The sequence below is a fragment of the Mobula birostris genome, chromosome 1 (assembly GCF_030028105.1).
Source record: "Mobula birostris isolate sMobBir1 chromosome 1, sMobBir1.hap1, whole genome shotgun sequence".
NCBI lineage: Eukaryota > Metazoa > Chordata > Chondrichthyes > Myliobatiformes > Myliobatidae > Mobula > Mobula birostris.
The window spans coordinates 111,797,399-111,812,762 of NC_092370.1; the positions used below are offsets into that span (position 1 = coordinate 111,797,399).

A 15,364-nucleotide genomic window follows, 5' to 3' on the forward strand; every position below is an offset into this window, starting at 1 on the left:
TTGATGCCATTTCCCCAGCACACCACTACATCGAAGATTGTACTGGCGACAGCAGAATGGTAGAACATGAGAAGGAGAGGCCTGCATACTCCAAAGCACCTCAGTCTCCTCAGGAAGTAGAGGTGACCCTGGCCCTTCTTGTACACCGCCTCTGTGTTGGCGCTCCACTCCAGTCTGTCATTCAGGTGCACCCCCAGGTACTTGTAGATCCTCACCACATCCACATCCTCACCATCAATAGTAACAGGGAGCAGTGCAGGCTTAGCCTTCCTAAAGTCCAACCCCATCGGCTTGTACCATTTGACAAAGTCCTCCACCAGGGCTCTGTAAACATCATCCCGTACTCCCTTTATACACCTAACTATTGCTGAGTCATCAGAGAATTTCTGGAGATGACATGACTCAGTGTTGTATCTAAAGTCCAAGGTATACAGGGTATGGTCAGGGCCACTGGATGGTGGACATTCAAGACTTTCAGTTGGCCCTTCTTGGGCACTGGGACCACACAGCTGGGACCCTTTCCAGGCTGAGACTCAAACTGAAGATGCTCTGGAGAACTCCACTCAGCTCACTCCCTGAGGAACTGGGTTTCACACCATCTGATCCCAATGCTTTGCCATGTCTGAGTTTCCCCAGAGTCTTCCTCACCTGCTCAGTAGTGAAAGTGAGTCCATGATAACTGGGGAGTTGGCTGAAATTGGGGGCCAGGGTTGGAGGGGTGAAGATCGGGACAATAGCAGTTGGTATGTGGAAGTGTGGATGGTAGGTGCAGGGCAAGGAAGGGGTGTAGACAATGGTTGCCTGTGTTATTCATCCACATGTTGAACTGATGGTGGGAGGAGGGACATGGGGAGGTGTTAGTGCTGAGGGAGCATTGGGTGCCTCGGCACCTGGACTGGTGAGGGGGCTGTGGTCATGAGGACAGTTATCAAACCGATTGAAGAATTGGTTTAACTCATTAGCCCATTCACGGCTGCATTACAAGGCTCTACAGCTAGGCCGATTGACGCCAGTGATGTTCCTCATGCCTCTCCATATGTCCAATTATTTCCACTGTGCAGGTGACCGCAGTGAGTTCACAGGAGATGGCGGGTGACCACAGGGAGTTCTCAGGAGATGGTAGGTGTCCATGTTAAGTTTCAGGTGAGCTTCACTTTTCTGTACAGTTGCATGAGGACTGCACTTAGTACTTTGCATGGCATGGTGGATTTCTGCAAACTGTCCATCACACATAGGAAAGAGACGGTTAAATTGGAAATGGTGCTGCCCAAATTGTCCACTTACTCTGCCCAAATTTGTTCTCCAGCTCCCTTTTGTATTCCTCTTTTGCCACCTTGATCTTCTCCTTTAGCTCCCTCTGCACATGTTTCAATTCCTCCCTGTCTCCTGATCTAAAGGCTCTCTCTCTCTGTGGTTGAGAAGAGCCTTTAGATCACTGGTGACCCATGGTTTGTTGTGAGGGAAATAGCGAACAATCGTTGATGGCATTACTGTACAGCGTTCACACAGAAACTAATGTAGCCAGTGATACAATCAGTAAGAACACTGTTTCTAGTGTCTGCAGAATCCCTTGTGTTTATCATTTCTGTCCAAAACAGGTGACCACTTATTTTTACCTTTGTTCTAGATTTAGCCACAAGAGGAAAGATCCTCTCCACAAACACTTTGTCAGGGCCTCTCAGGATCTGATGTGATTCAATCAGGTCACCATTCACTCTTCTGAAGTCCAGCAAGTCTAACTTGCCCAGCCTTTCACATAAGCAACTCAGCCAAAACAGGTGTTCCTGTTCCCCATTGGACCGATTACTATTACCATTTTAAATCCTTAACTGTGATTTAATGGTTTGACTTCTTTAAAATTTAAAGCTTGTCCTGTTTTTAGTTTGCAAGATGTTTATGTACATTTATCTTGCCATTGACAATCGACCAGTGAATGTAATACCTCTCTGTTTAGTCTTTTAGCATAAGACTATGGGTCCATTCCAGAGATTATTCCAGTAATCTAAAAATTATTAACAATACATTAACATTCTTCCTTAAATAGGGAAAACAGTCCTATACCCAGAACTCCAAAGATGATCTCTTCAGTGCCTGATCCTCAAGCACACCTTAAGTTTATTTCACTACTCATAACTTGTTCAGGCCCATCTTCTGCACAACTCACTCTAGACTGCCACACTCTTCTGTATGCCTATTCCAGACACCCCCTAATCCCCCGAGTTACTTCAGATATGCACAGAGAGCGATTTGTTCACTAATTGCTGTAATTTCAGCATTGCTGAGAATGGCAGTAACAATGCATGAACTTCTGTGCCCAGGAAGTTAGTAAATTTCCTGCCCTGCATTGTAGTGGACAGGCAGCACCTGGAGAAACCGCAGTCAGTGAGCAGACTTCATTCTTTAATGTTATGTGTGCTCCTCCATGTACATTATATATTCACATCCTTCTCACTACGTTCTTACAATTGAAAATAAAACTAATTATTTCACTTAAAATCCAACATACTACTCTAGCATTTTATAACCATAAAATCTCTTATTCCACTCGGTATTTCCACTCTACTATCAACAGACTTCTAAATTCTGAACTATATGCTCTCTAACTGTTCTCTGTTCCAAATGAATCTTTCCTACAAACTTTCCAAGCTCTAGCAATGTTTTATATTCTGAGCTGCAACCCACCAGCTTAGCTACTCATTGATAAATTTCTTAAAAAAGTATTCTTAATGTCGTGAACACATGCCCAGTAGGAAACTAGCAGCCATTTTGTGCCAAGAATATTCATAAACACTGCAGATACAATTTCAATCAGTGATTCACTGAATGTGGACAACCGCTGTTCCAAGTCACACTGAACTCTAGCACTGAAGCACTAAGGATTACACCAAGTATCTGGAAGGCATTGTCCTCTACTAGTCTCCAACTACAGGAGAACCCACTTCTTAAGTAACAAGATCCATGGAGACTCACTGGAAAACTTCCCATATCACAGGAGCCACCCTTCAATGAAGGCAGACATTCATGATATAATACACCACCCATCTCTAGATCTCCAGCACAGCCTCTGGCTGCCTGAATGCCACCGCACTTCTGTCTCCTGCGAGGATGACTGAAGAAAAGCAATCACTGCAATTTCCACAAACTCCTCCAACTCCACTGCCAGTAAAGGCTGACCACAGCAGTCTGTGTCCTCTGAGGTAAATATCCTCAGCCTCGAGATTCTGATGACACTCAGCCAGCTTCAGTGGCAGGCCATTATTGGTGTTTGGCATGCAGACAGAATTCCAAAACTAAGCACTCTCCTCTTGGCTCCAAACATGACAAGCCATTTCCTAGAGGTCAGAGAAAATACTTCAAGGACATTTTCAAAGCCTCCTTGTAGAAGTGGAAGACTCTCATGAACTGGTGGAAATCCCTGGCTCATAACCATTTAGAAAGGCACTGGCTGTCTTCAGTCTCTTCCACAGGAGAATGTGTTGGTTTTGTGCAAGCAGTAAAAGATGCACACAATGTCCCAAGCTAACTAACCAAGTATTAACTACCCCACTTGCAGCCAAGTCCTACACAGGTCTCTTTATCCTCTTCACAACCCACAGAGCTATAATAAAACCAAGTTTTCCAATGCCCTGAGGGTCGTCCTATGAAGAAGATACATTTCTTTATTTCTGGGCTCTTTCTGCCATCTGCTTGTGCAGTGACTGCAGTACAACAGGTATTTGCCTTCCAGGGCCTGAGAGCCTTGTGCTAACTTTAGCTTTTTAGTACAGCAGTATGACATTTCCATAGGGTTATATCTGTTGGTGACAAAATCAAACTTCTAACTAATATCTCTTGCTCAGCTTCTTGTTGTAAACAAGAACCAGTCTTCGGTTCTTAATGTAAATTGCAAGCATCAATTAGTTTTGAAGTTAAAAGCGCAGCCTTGCAAACAGTGTTGTTCACACAGCACAGGCTGCTGGCCCACAGCAGCTGACTGGCTGCTCAAGGGATATGTGAAGTGACCACGAGGCGGCTTGTCTGCATTAGCAAAATGCAGGACAATAGGATTATGTCACTTAGCACATCAAGCATAGGCACAGACATACTGTAGCTCATCTATTAATAGTTGGGATATTTGTATATTCAGAGAGCCAGCCACCATGGTATTGAATTTGGGTGTCTTGGATCTCTATCCCCAGAATCTTTTAGACCATCCATGTGAATTACTTTAACCCAGCAAACATATCTGAGAAACATCATATGCAAATAATGTCAACTAGTAGCAAAACAGTATAAATATTAGAAAGCATTGGGGATTGTTAGGACCTACAAGGGAAATGACAGAAAGATAGAGTGACAGAAGAACTAAAATTCATTCCTCAGTCTGCATTGGATGACTCCTTCATCTGTACTCATTGGTACATTCTTTTAGTTTGTAAAATTTGTACCTTGGAAATCATTTGGACATAGTTTACAGATCTTTTGTAATTCAGAAATGTTTTATAAATCAGAAATCCCCTGTGAGTTTTAAATGTTTGTTAAGAACTATTTATCTAAATTTAAATGTGTATCATTAAGAATAAAATAAACTGTGTTAAAACTACTTCATTAACTGGAAGTATCCCCTCCTTGGTAGGAAGGGGTAGCCCAGCACCAAGCAGTGTGTATTGACAGTTAGACCTTGCCAGAGAGACGGAACAGGGAAATAAGCAAGTCCTTAAATAGTAGGTGGATACAGTACAATTTCCCTATACTGAGGGTACCCCTGGATACCTGTATCAGATAGAGCTTAAAATCTTCTTTTGAATTTAGAGTTTTGCAGACAGTGAACACAGTAACATCACAGTAGAAGGAAACATGGTAGATATTTTACGTCAGTAGTGGCCAAAAATGGCTGCTCCCTGGTTTTGTTCATCTCCATGAGATATTTTTCTGTTCAAGAGGAGAGCTACAGGAGCATTCTATTGTTTTCTAATGAAGGATCAATTATCCTTTCCATATTTACAGTGACATCGTTGGAGTAATAAGTGTTTGAATAGATCTGCAAACACTTTTACATTCATCTGAATTGAATGGATTGGTGTTGACGTGGCTTTTTTTGAAGGCTGGTACTTCTGAAAAGGCAGCACTCCCTCAGGCTTCTTAACACCACAGGCCAAGCTCTTGCGCATCCATGCCAATGGTTACCTATCAGATAAACTCTGAAGCAAACATACTTATAAACTATTGCTCTTTTACTTATCTGAAACTGTTTAGAGCCAGTAAAGGAATTTTAAAATTGCAGCCGCTATTGTAGCGTGGGAAATATGGCAGCCAGTAAACTTCATAAAACATCAAAGAGCAAATCTCCTTCAGTGGTTATGTGAGAGACAGAATGGGACTGAGAATCTGTTCGCAAACATGAGGAATTCTCCCCCTCCCCCTCCCACTTGCAAATCTCTTACCAGCTCTTCCTTCAGTTAGTCCTGACGAAGGGTCTCGGCCTGAAATGTCAACTGTACCTCTTCCTACAGATGCTGCCTGGCCTGCTGCGTTCACCAGCAACTTTGATGTGTGTTGCTGAGAAACTGTTCTCCTGTTTTGTCCCACTGATTGTTGCAGGATATTTTACATCATCTTCCTCAGAGATCAGATCAATCCCTGCTCTCTGTCCTTATCTGAAGCTTGCAAGTCCAAAAGTGTAGCACTCCCTCCACATGACATTGGAAATGTCGGCCTAGATAGAGTGCTTGATTCACATGATTCATCCCGGCCTGGTGAGACCTGAGATTTGAACATTACCACCAAGCCAGGATGAAACGACATGGGAAGGCATCTTTAAACCTTAGTCTGTTGGCTGTGGGCCGAGTTGTTTGGGTTTCAATTTGATTACAGCCTTGTATATTCAAAGACATTTGTGATCATCCTCACTTTGTTTTATCATTCATTTCGCTCAGATTTCTGCCAGCTGCGTCAAACTAGAATTTCATTTCATCTAAGCTCCGTAAACAGTATTTGGCCTTCGTTTCTACTGGGCTTCAGTATGTGCACTGTATTTTAAAATAGGCATCCCTGAGTGTGTATTTACAAAGCTCATAAGTGTTATATAATCTGACACCACCACCTAGCAACCTTATACCAGAACCCACAAACTGAAACTGTTCTATGTATAATCATGGAAGCTGGCAGAGATTTATTTTTAATATTAATGATAAATGATTAAACCCAATTGAAGAAAGGCTCTGCAGTTCACAGTTTTATTTGTTATTGGTGTTTTAATAGTGATTTCAAAACCATTAAAAGCAGACTTTAATGAATGATGACAGATTCATGTTTTTACCCTCCCCTTTTATAAAATGTCTGTCAGACAGTGCCCTGTTCAAAAAAAAATCTGCATTTCTACATCAGAAGGCAGGGGTGCAACGTTAAGATTGTTAAACAGCAATCCTCTTAGACTTTCTTATATATATTAAACCAGATCAAATCCTCACCCCCTCCACTGATTCACCCCACTGACTCACCTGGGCTCCTTTGCTTGGGTTGGAACTCCTGATGTACATTTGCTGCATCTTTCGTTGCATCCCCAGGCATTGTTGAGCTGGATCTCAGGATTAATGCCGCGGATTTGTTTAGGTAGAGCAGCCAGCTTGTGTCGTTTGATATCTCTCCACCTCTTTTTACCAATGCTGTTGAGCTGGGGGAGGGGGAAGCAAAGAAGGCGGGGGGAGAGAGAGAGACCGAAATGTGTGCTGGATCCTGCGTGTGTATTTATGTGTGTGTGCTTGGGACTGAGCGTGCACTGCACCAGCATCCCTTCTGACAGTGCACTCTACTGTACTTCGCTGTGTCATGCTAGATGATGTCAGCAGGATTCAGAAGAAAATCAGGGTGTGTACCAGGCACTGCAGAATTGTAGAGAGAGTGAGAGAGAGAGACAGGAAAAAGAGACAGCTTGCTTGTAATCAATACTGCAGAAAATAAAGCCACTTCTCAGGACTTGCGTCCTATTGCATCAGTCTGATCTTTTCAAAAGTTAAAAGATGAAGCATATTTTGCTCTACTTTCTCCAGTGTCAGTCTTTATTGAGCCTTCGTTCTTTGCCCCTCATTAAGGATTCATTTAGATTCAAGCAGTGTCTTTTTAAGAACCAGCAGGGGTGTCACTCGCAATAATCACCAAGGCACAAAGACCATCAGTGAGACAGCTGGGGAGGTTGGCATTTGGAGAAACGGGGATGGGGGTGGGGAAAGGTGCTGGTGATCTGGGGCCTGTGGAGAGACACAGTAATCCAGGAGGGAGCCTTCTCTTAAAGTGAAAATTTGAGACTTTCTGCTCAGATAATTAATTTCTGCTCAGATAATAACCAAAAGGGATGATTTAGTTTAAAAGAAAGCTGATAATGTTAGAAATCAGAAAAATATATTTCTTCAAATGCTAACAACAGGAATTCTGCAGATGCTGGAAATTCAAGCAACACACATAAAAGTTGCTGGTGAACGCAGCAGGCCAGGCAGGGTCTCGGCCTGAAACGTCGACTGCACCTCTTCCTAGAGATGCTGCCTGGCCTGCTGCGTTCACCAGCAGCTTTTATGTGTGTTGCTTTCTTCAAATGCTGTAAGTAGGTAGTGGGCCTGTCAACAGTGGGAAAGAGGTGAGGTGGTTTAATGTTTTAAGAAGGCATCCTCCACCATACACACACTGGAAAAAAAATCTATTAAATTGTTAATACTTATTTAACACCTTAAGACTATAAAAGGTAAATTTCACAAATGTGAGAGCAATCATGGAAGATAATTCATGAAGGACATGATGTTAAACTGGGCCTGCTCCTGTTGTATGAGTTGTACCTGTTCACCTGAGAACAAGGATTCATAATTGTCGACATTGTCAAAAACAACCTGCAGATTTTGAACATTTATCATGTAGTCAAATATCCCAAACATTTATAAAAACAAACGGTATCAAACAAAATATGATTATTAATTCATACAGGGGAATTCTTCCTCATATACATGCCATTACTTATCCCTCAACTGTATCATTGAAACAGATTTAATGGTCACTTACTGCAGCTTCTTGTACATTATCTTGCACAAAAATCTCAAGAAAGACCTGTTTAGAAAATTATGGTAACTGGCTATAAGGTATTTCACTACATCCTGAAAGGTGCTATGTGATTACAAATTCTTCAAAGCAAAATGGCTTCTTTCGTTCACCAGCCTCTCTCACCCCAACACTTTCCTCCTCCGTATTTCTTTTCCCTCATTTTCTCCCCTTCCTGCTGGATTGTAACCAAGTGTGGCACAGCAGACAGAGCTGCTGCCACACATTTCCCATAACCCAGGCTCATTCCTGGAACTGTTCATTCCTAGCTGAAAGCATTATGTCTAATTTAGAATTCACTCGCGATGTGGGCGTTGTTGGAAGGCCATTTTTACTGTTTATTCTTTTTGGAGAATGTGAGAAGACCTTTCTCTTGAATTGCTGCAGTCCATTGGGTGAAGATGGTTTAATTAAACTGCTAGGTTAAGAGTTGCTGGATTTTGATCTAGTGATGATTAGGGAATGCAGAATGCAATCAGGCTGGTGTGTGACATGGAGAAAATAATGTTTTCTTCAGCCTGTTGCCCTTCACAATCATGTCATAGTCATAAAGGATCAGGCAGCGTGTTCACAGACCCTTCAGCCCTTCATAGCATGTAGGGATGGCTGGTTTGATTCTCTAATGTTCATTGCAGAATTGTTATCTTTTTCATGACTAAACAACATATTGATACTCACTTGACTGACAGCTGGCTCTTAAGACAGAATTTGGCATCGAGGTGTGATCTAACCTCATATTCTACAGATTAGTAATAGTAAAAATACTACACAGATGGATCCTTGTGCCTGTGTCAGTGCAATATAGTTTATACAGGAACAACCCCTCTACATTGTCTATCAGATTAAGGCAGTCCTTCGTGTCCAACAATGACAGGCAGAGTTTTTAAAGTGGAAAAGCACCTGCACTTGGATAGTTCCACTCTCTCAAGTTCGGAAGTCCGAGTCCAGTGGTATGAACAAGCGTCACAAACTGGGGTCTTCCTTGGTTACAGTGGATGACCGTGACATCTTCTGCGCCTTGTCATGCCCTTCATTCTCTCTGGAGCACTGCAGTACCACCTTCCAGGCCATTGGATCTCACTGAAAATCTCATCTGCCCTGTCTGCCGGAGCTGGCTTCGCGTGTTAGGATAGACATGCCCCTATCTCACTGGGGTATGAGGCTGCTGGCTACCCCCACCTGGTTTAGACCTCCACCCCCCCCCCACCCTTCTCGAAGCAGAGTACCAGGGTGTGGATGCTGCCACCCACAAACAGCTACTCCACTACTTGGAGCCACAGGTGAGAGATGAATGTCCAGCGGGGACCAAAGGTAGGTGAGCTGCCCTGGAATGGACACAATACTCCCCTTCACCGGAGGCACTTGCACCAAGTGCAACGAGAGTCAGATTTAAGTAAAGCTTTCCTATAATTTCTAGCAATGTTAAAGATGATGTTTTTCTTCTTCAGGCTAGATTGTTGGGATTCCAAGATAACTTATTAGATTCTACAAGTCATGGTAAAGGTAGCCTTTTTGTCACATTACACTGAAGCTGGGATTTGAATCTTAGTTATAATGTGTTCTGCAAAGAAGTTTTTCTGACAGAACCTGAGTATAGTTTATTTTACTTATGGGGGGAGATTAACCAGTTAACATCTTTCGCTATCCCCACAATGATCCTTGACAAGACAGCTGTGTGAGGACCCCTTTCTATTGTACAGGGAGGTTCTTCGTGATGTGCTGGGGTAACCTTGATGCCTCAATGAACATCAACAAAATAGATGATATATTTATTTATTTTGATTTCTAGATACTTAGTGTGCAGAAGTTGTTTGTTTTATTTTGGATATTACAACAGTTAAAACACTGCTACAAAATTTCATTTCATAGTGCATTGAGGAACTCTTAAGATCTCAAACATTTCCACTCCCTTTTTTTGAAAAAAAAAGTAGGAGTGGAACTTTTAACACGGAACATCTCCATTCCTTTCCTGGTAGAAAATATCAATAGACTTCAATGGCAAATGCCATTAATAACATCATTATCCTGAGGGTCATATTAACTTGAAGGTTAACAGGAAAGTTCATAGCAACTACATGTTAACAAACACTACATGTGGCTTAGGTAGTCCAAAATGTTTTGTGCACCTCTTAACTCCTTCAAGGTGCCTGCATCATCTTCAAAACTGAGATCTGAATACAACTATTGAATAGCGAGAAAGTAGAAACTGAGGAAAAATAAACAGTATTGTCAGTATTGTAACTGGTTCTGCATGTATATTAGGAGAAACAGCTTGCAAAAGATAAAGATGGGTCAATTGAAAGCAAGTATTATGTTAACAATAAGGAATTTCAGAAACTTAAAGAAATAATGTTAATCTGTCCTCATTGTAGAAGACAATTGAAAACTACCGAGGAATCATGGGGTAAACAAAATGAGGAACTTAAATAAGTTAATAGTAGCAAAGGAGAAATTAATGAACATGATAAACCCCCTGTATATGGGGATTCAGAATGAAGGAATAAACAATTGTAGTCTTCCACTCATTCTTGAGCAGGACTTTACTTTCAACTCCAGTCAGTGTGTTTTTGTGCTGACTCATGCCCATGAATCCCAAGAGTTCATTTTGAAGAATTAGTTACTTGAGACATAATGTTTCTTTCTTTCTCTAACACCTCAGTGTCACTTCAGGATACGGTTTTCCACTTGTAGTTTTTTTTCATGTACTGGGCATGGAGCATCATTACCAAGGTAATCATTTACTGTCTATACCTGGTTACCTCCACCGCACCCCTGACCCAAGAGCAAATTGGCTTGTCATTCTTGCTGTTGTTCTAATGAAGATTTTGCCGTAAAGCTGTGTGATAGGGAATCCCAGGGCCTAAACTCAGTGGCAATGAAGGAGTGGCAATATATTTCCAGGCAGACCTGGAGGGGAATCTGAGCATGGTGTGCTTACTAGCTTTACCATTCTTGGTTTAGACCATAAGACCATAAGACAAAGGAGCAGAAGTAGGCCATTCGGCCCATCGAGTCTGCTCCGCCATTTTATCATGAGCTGATCAATTTTATCCTATTTAGTCCCACTGCCCCGCCTTCTCACCATAACCTTTGATGCCCTGGCTACTCAGGTACCTATCAATCTCTGCCTTAAATACACCCAATGACTTGGCCTCCACTGCTGCCCATGGCAACAAATTCCATAGATTCACCACCCTCTGACTAAAAAAAATTTTTTCACATTTCTGTTCTGAAAGGGTGCCCTTCAATTCTGAAGTCATGTCCTCTCGTACTAGACTCCCCCATCATGGGAAACAACTTTGCCACATCCACTCTGTCCATGCCTTCTAACATTCGAAATGTTTCTATGAGGTCTCCCCTCATTCTTCTAAACTCCAAGGAATACAGTCCAAGAGCGGACAAATGTTCCTCATATGTTAACTCTCTCATTCCCGGAATCATTCTAGTGAATCTTCTCTGTACTCTCTCCAATGTTAGCACATCCTTTCTTAAATAAGGAGACCAAAACTGCCCACAGTACTCCAAGTGAGGTCTCACCAGCGCCTTATAGAGCCTCAACATCACATCCCTGCTCCTATACTCTATTCCTCTAGAAATGAATGCCAACATTGCATTCGCCTTCTTCACTACCGACTCAACCTGGAGGTTAACTTTAAGGGAATCCTGTACGAGGACTCCCAAGTCCCGTTGCATCTCAGAACTTTGAATTCTTTCCCCATTTAAATAATAGTCTGCCCGTTTATTTTTTTCTGCCAAAGTGCATAACCATACACTTTCCAACATTGTACTTCATTTGCCACTTCTCTGCCCATTCTTCCAATCTATCCAAGTCTCTCTGCAGACTCTCCGTTTCCTCAGCACTACCGGCCCCTCCACCTATCTTCGTATCGTCAGCAAACTTAGTCACAAAGCCATCTATTCCATAATCCAAATCGTTAATGTACAATGTAAAAAGAAGCGGCCCCAACACGGACCCCTGTGGAACACCACTGGTAACCGGCAGCCAACCAGAATAGGATCCCTTTATTCCCACTCTCTGTTTCCTGCCAATCAACCAACGCTCTATCCACGTATGTAACTTTCCCGTAATTCCATGGGCTCTTATCTTGTTAAGCAGCCTCATGTGTGGCACTTTGTCAAAGGCCTTCTGAAAATCCAAATATACAACATCCACTGCATCTCCCTTGTCTAGCCTACTGGTAATTTTCTCAAAAAATTGTAATAGGTTTGTCAGGCAGGATTTTCCTTTAAGGAATCCATGCTGAGTTCTGCCTATCTTGTCATATGCCTCCAGGTACTCTGTAACCTCATCCTTGACAATCGACTCCAACAAATTCCCAACCACCGACGTCAAGCTAACAGGTCTATAATTTTCTTTTTGCTTCCTTGCCCCCTTCTTAAATAGCGGAGTGACATTTGCAATCTTCCAGTCTTCCGGAACCATGCCAGAATCTATCGACTTTTGAAAGATCATCGCTAATGCCTCCACAATCTCCACAGCTACTTCCTTCAGAAAAAGAGGGTGCATTCTATCGGGTCCAGGAGATTTATCGACCTTTAGCCTATTCAGCTTCCTGAGTACTTTCTCTGTCGTAATTGTGACTGTGCACACTTCTCTTCCCTGCCACCCTTGAGTGTCCGGTATCCTGCTGTCTTCCTCAGTGAAGACTGATGCAAAATACTTGTTCAGTTCCTCTGCCATCTCCTCATCTCCCATTACAATTTCTCCAGTATCATTTTCTATCGGTCCTATATCTACTCTCACCTGTCTTTTACTCTTTATATACTTGAAAAAGCTTTTAGTATCCTCTTTGATATTATTTGCTAGTTTCCTTTTATAGTTAATCTTTTCTCTCTTAATGACCTTCTTGGTTTCCTTTTGTAAGGTTTTAAGGACTTCCCAATCCTCTGTCTTCCCACTAATTTTTGCTTCCTTGTATGCCCTCTCCTTTGCTTTAACTTTGGCTCTGACTTCTCGTCAACCACGGTTGCATCCTTTTTCCACTCGAAAATTTCTTCTTTTTTGGAATATACCTGTCTTACACATTCCTTATTTCTCGCATAAACTCCAGCCACTGCTGCTCTGCCATCTTCCCCGCCAGTGTCTCTTTCCAGTCAACTTTGGCCAGTTCCTCTCTCATGCCACTGTAGTTTCCTTTACTCCACTGAAACACCGACACATCAGATTTCGGCTTCTCTTTTTCTAATTTCACAGTGAATTCAATCATGTTATGATCACTGCCTCCTAAGGGTTCCTTCACCTCAATCTCTCCAAGAGGCTGCAGACTTGGGTAGCGCCATTCTATTAGCCTAAACAAGAAACTGCAGGTGCTGCCTGCCTTGTTGAATTTTTGAGTTGTTTGTATTTGTGTTTCGTATTTCCAGCATCTGCAGTGATTTTGAAGTATGAGCAACATGGTGCAAACGTTAGATGGTAGGCATGGCAGCCGCAGTGTACCATTAGTGAAAGCATTAGAAATGCTTCGGAGCCAAATAAAGAGGCTGCTCTGTCATGGGTACAGTGGAACCTACTGAGTGTTGGAGCAACACTCACTCAGACCTGAGTAAGCAATGGAAGGAGTCCACCACCTCACAAACCAAACGGCCATCCTCCTCAACTGTTCCTTCTTGCCGCATTTGTGGAAGTTTATGCAGATCTCACACGTGCTCACGAGCCGTTTCAGAACCCATAACCCCAGAATAGAAACAAATCATCACTGATGATCAGGGACTGCATAAAACACCTCATTCAGGTAAGAGTATGTGCCTTGATGTGCCTGGAACATTAACTCAGTTTCTCTTTCCACGGATGCTGCTTGGTTGCTGAGTTCATCAAGCATTTTATTTCATACTCCCAACATCTGCAGTTCTATTTTTGATTTTATTTATCTAATGAACCTTTGTTGCAGGACTGTAGAGGCCTTTATGCGTCTAGCTACTCACATATTTTAGTTCCTCTCTTTGATTTTCTCACTGGTTTACTGAATTCTGAAATGTTCCCCATCCTTAGGACTTATAGGCCTTTTCTTACAATATTATAAAGCCTTTTTCATTTATCTGATAATGCCTTTAACCCCTCTCGTTAGCCATGATAGGACCACTTACGTTGTTCAGTTTTTGAGCATTTAAAAGGGGAAAAAAATCTTATAAACTGTGTATTAGTGTTTTAATTCTTTAAATGTTAGCTGTTGTTTGTCCACTACCATGTATCTTAATGTAGTTTCCCAGACTAACACAGCCCCCAATGCCTTTGTATCATAGATTAGATTTAAACTAAATAATTTTCAATGTTCATGGAAAGTTCTATCATGATATGACCACTCACCCTAAAAGGTTAATTAGGATGTTGGAAAATTATTAATTGAACTTTCCTTATTGTATTATTTACATTCTTATATAGCCTCTTCCCAGGGTTGTTCCATGATATACTGATATTGAAAATTGTATTGTATACTCCAGGCTATCATTGTTAATTTGTTTGCCAGATTAAAGTGGTGTATTATTAAAAAAAAAACATAAGGCATAGGAGCAGAATTAGGTCATTCAGTCCATCGAGTCTGTTCCATCATGGCTGATTTATTATCCCTCTCAAACCCATTCTCACCATAACCTTTGACACGCTTACTAATCAAAAACCTATCAAAATCCACTTTAAGTACTCCCAATGACTTGGCCTCCACAGCGGTTTGTGGCAATGAATTCCATAGATTCACCACCGCCTGGCTGAAGAAATCCATCCTTATCTCTGTTCTAAAGGGACATTGTTCTATTCTGAGTCTGTGCCCTCTGGTCCTTGACTTCCCCACTGTAGGAAACATCCTCCCCACATCCACTATTCAATGAGAATTCCGGCAGCCCCATTCTTCTGAACTCTAGCAACTACAGGTTCAAAGTCATTAAATGCTCCTCATACATTAACCCTTTCATTCGCAGGATCATTCTCGTGAATCTCCTCCGGAGCGTCTACAATACCAGCACATCCTTTCTTAGATAATAGGCTCAAAACTGCTTGCAATATTCTAATTGCAGTCTGACCAATGCATTATAAACCCCCAGCTCATTATTCTTCTTATTATTAATTACATTTTTATTTATTACATTTACCTCTAATTTCCTAATTTATCAGATGCCTACAATGGTTTCAGGGCATAAAAAAATTCAAACACGAGGAAATCTGCAGATGCTAGAAATTCAAGCAACACACATCAAAGTTGCTGGTGAACGCAGCAGGCCAGGCAGCATCTCTAGGAGGAGGTACAGTCGACGTTTCAGGCCCAGACCCTTCGTCCTGATGAAGGGTCTC

General features: G+C 42.0%; 1 protein-coding gene across 1 annotated transcript in view; it reads right to left on the bottom strand.

Annotated features, from left to right (window-relative positions):
- Nucleotides 1-6,695, bottom strand: part of LOC140198941 (uncharacterized) — a 64,915-nt gene extending 58,220 nt beyond the window's left edge. Inside the window, exon 1 of the mRNA XM_072260234.1 lies at nucleotides 6,480-6,695. Coding sequence (XP_072116335.1) covers nucleotides 6,480-6,549 — 70 coding nt within the window. The 5' untranslated portion in view covers nucleotides 6,550-6,695. The remainder of the gene's footprint in view (nucleotides 1-6,479) is intronic.
- Nucleotides 6,696-15,364: the final 8,669 nt, after the last annotated feature.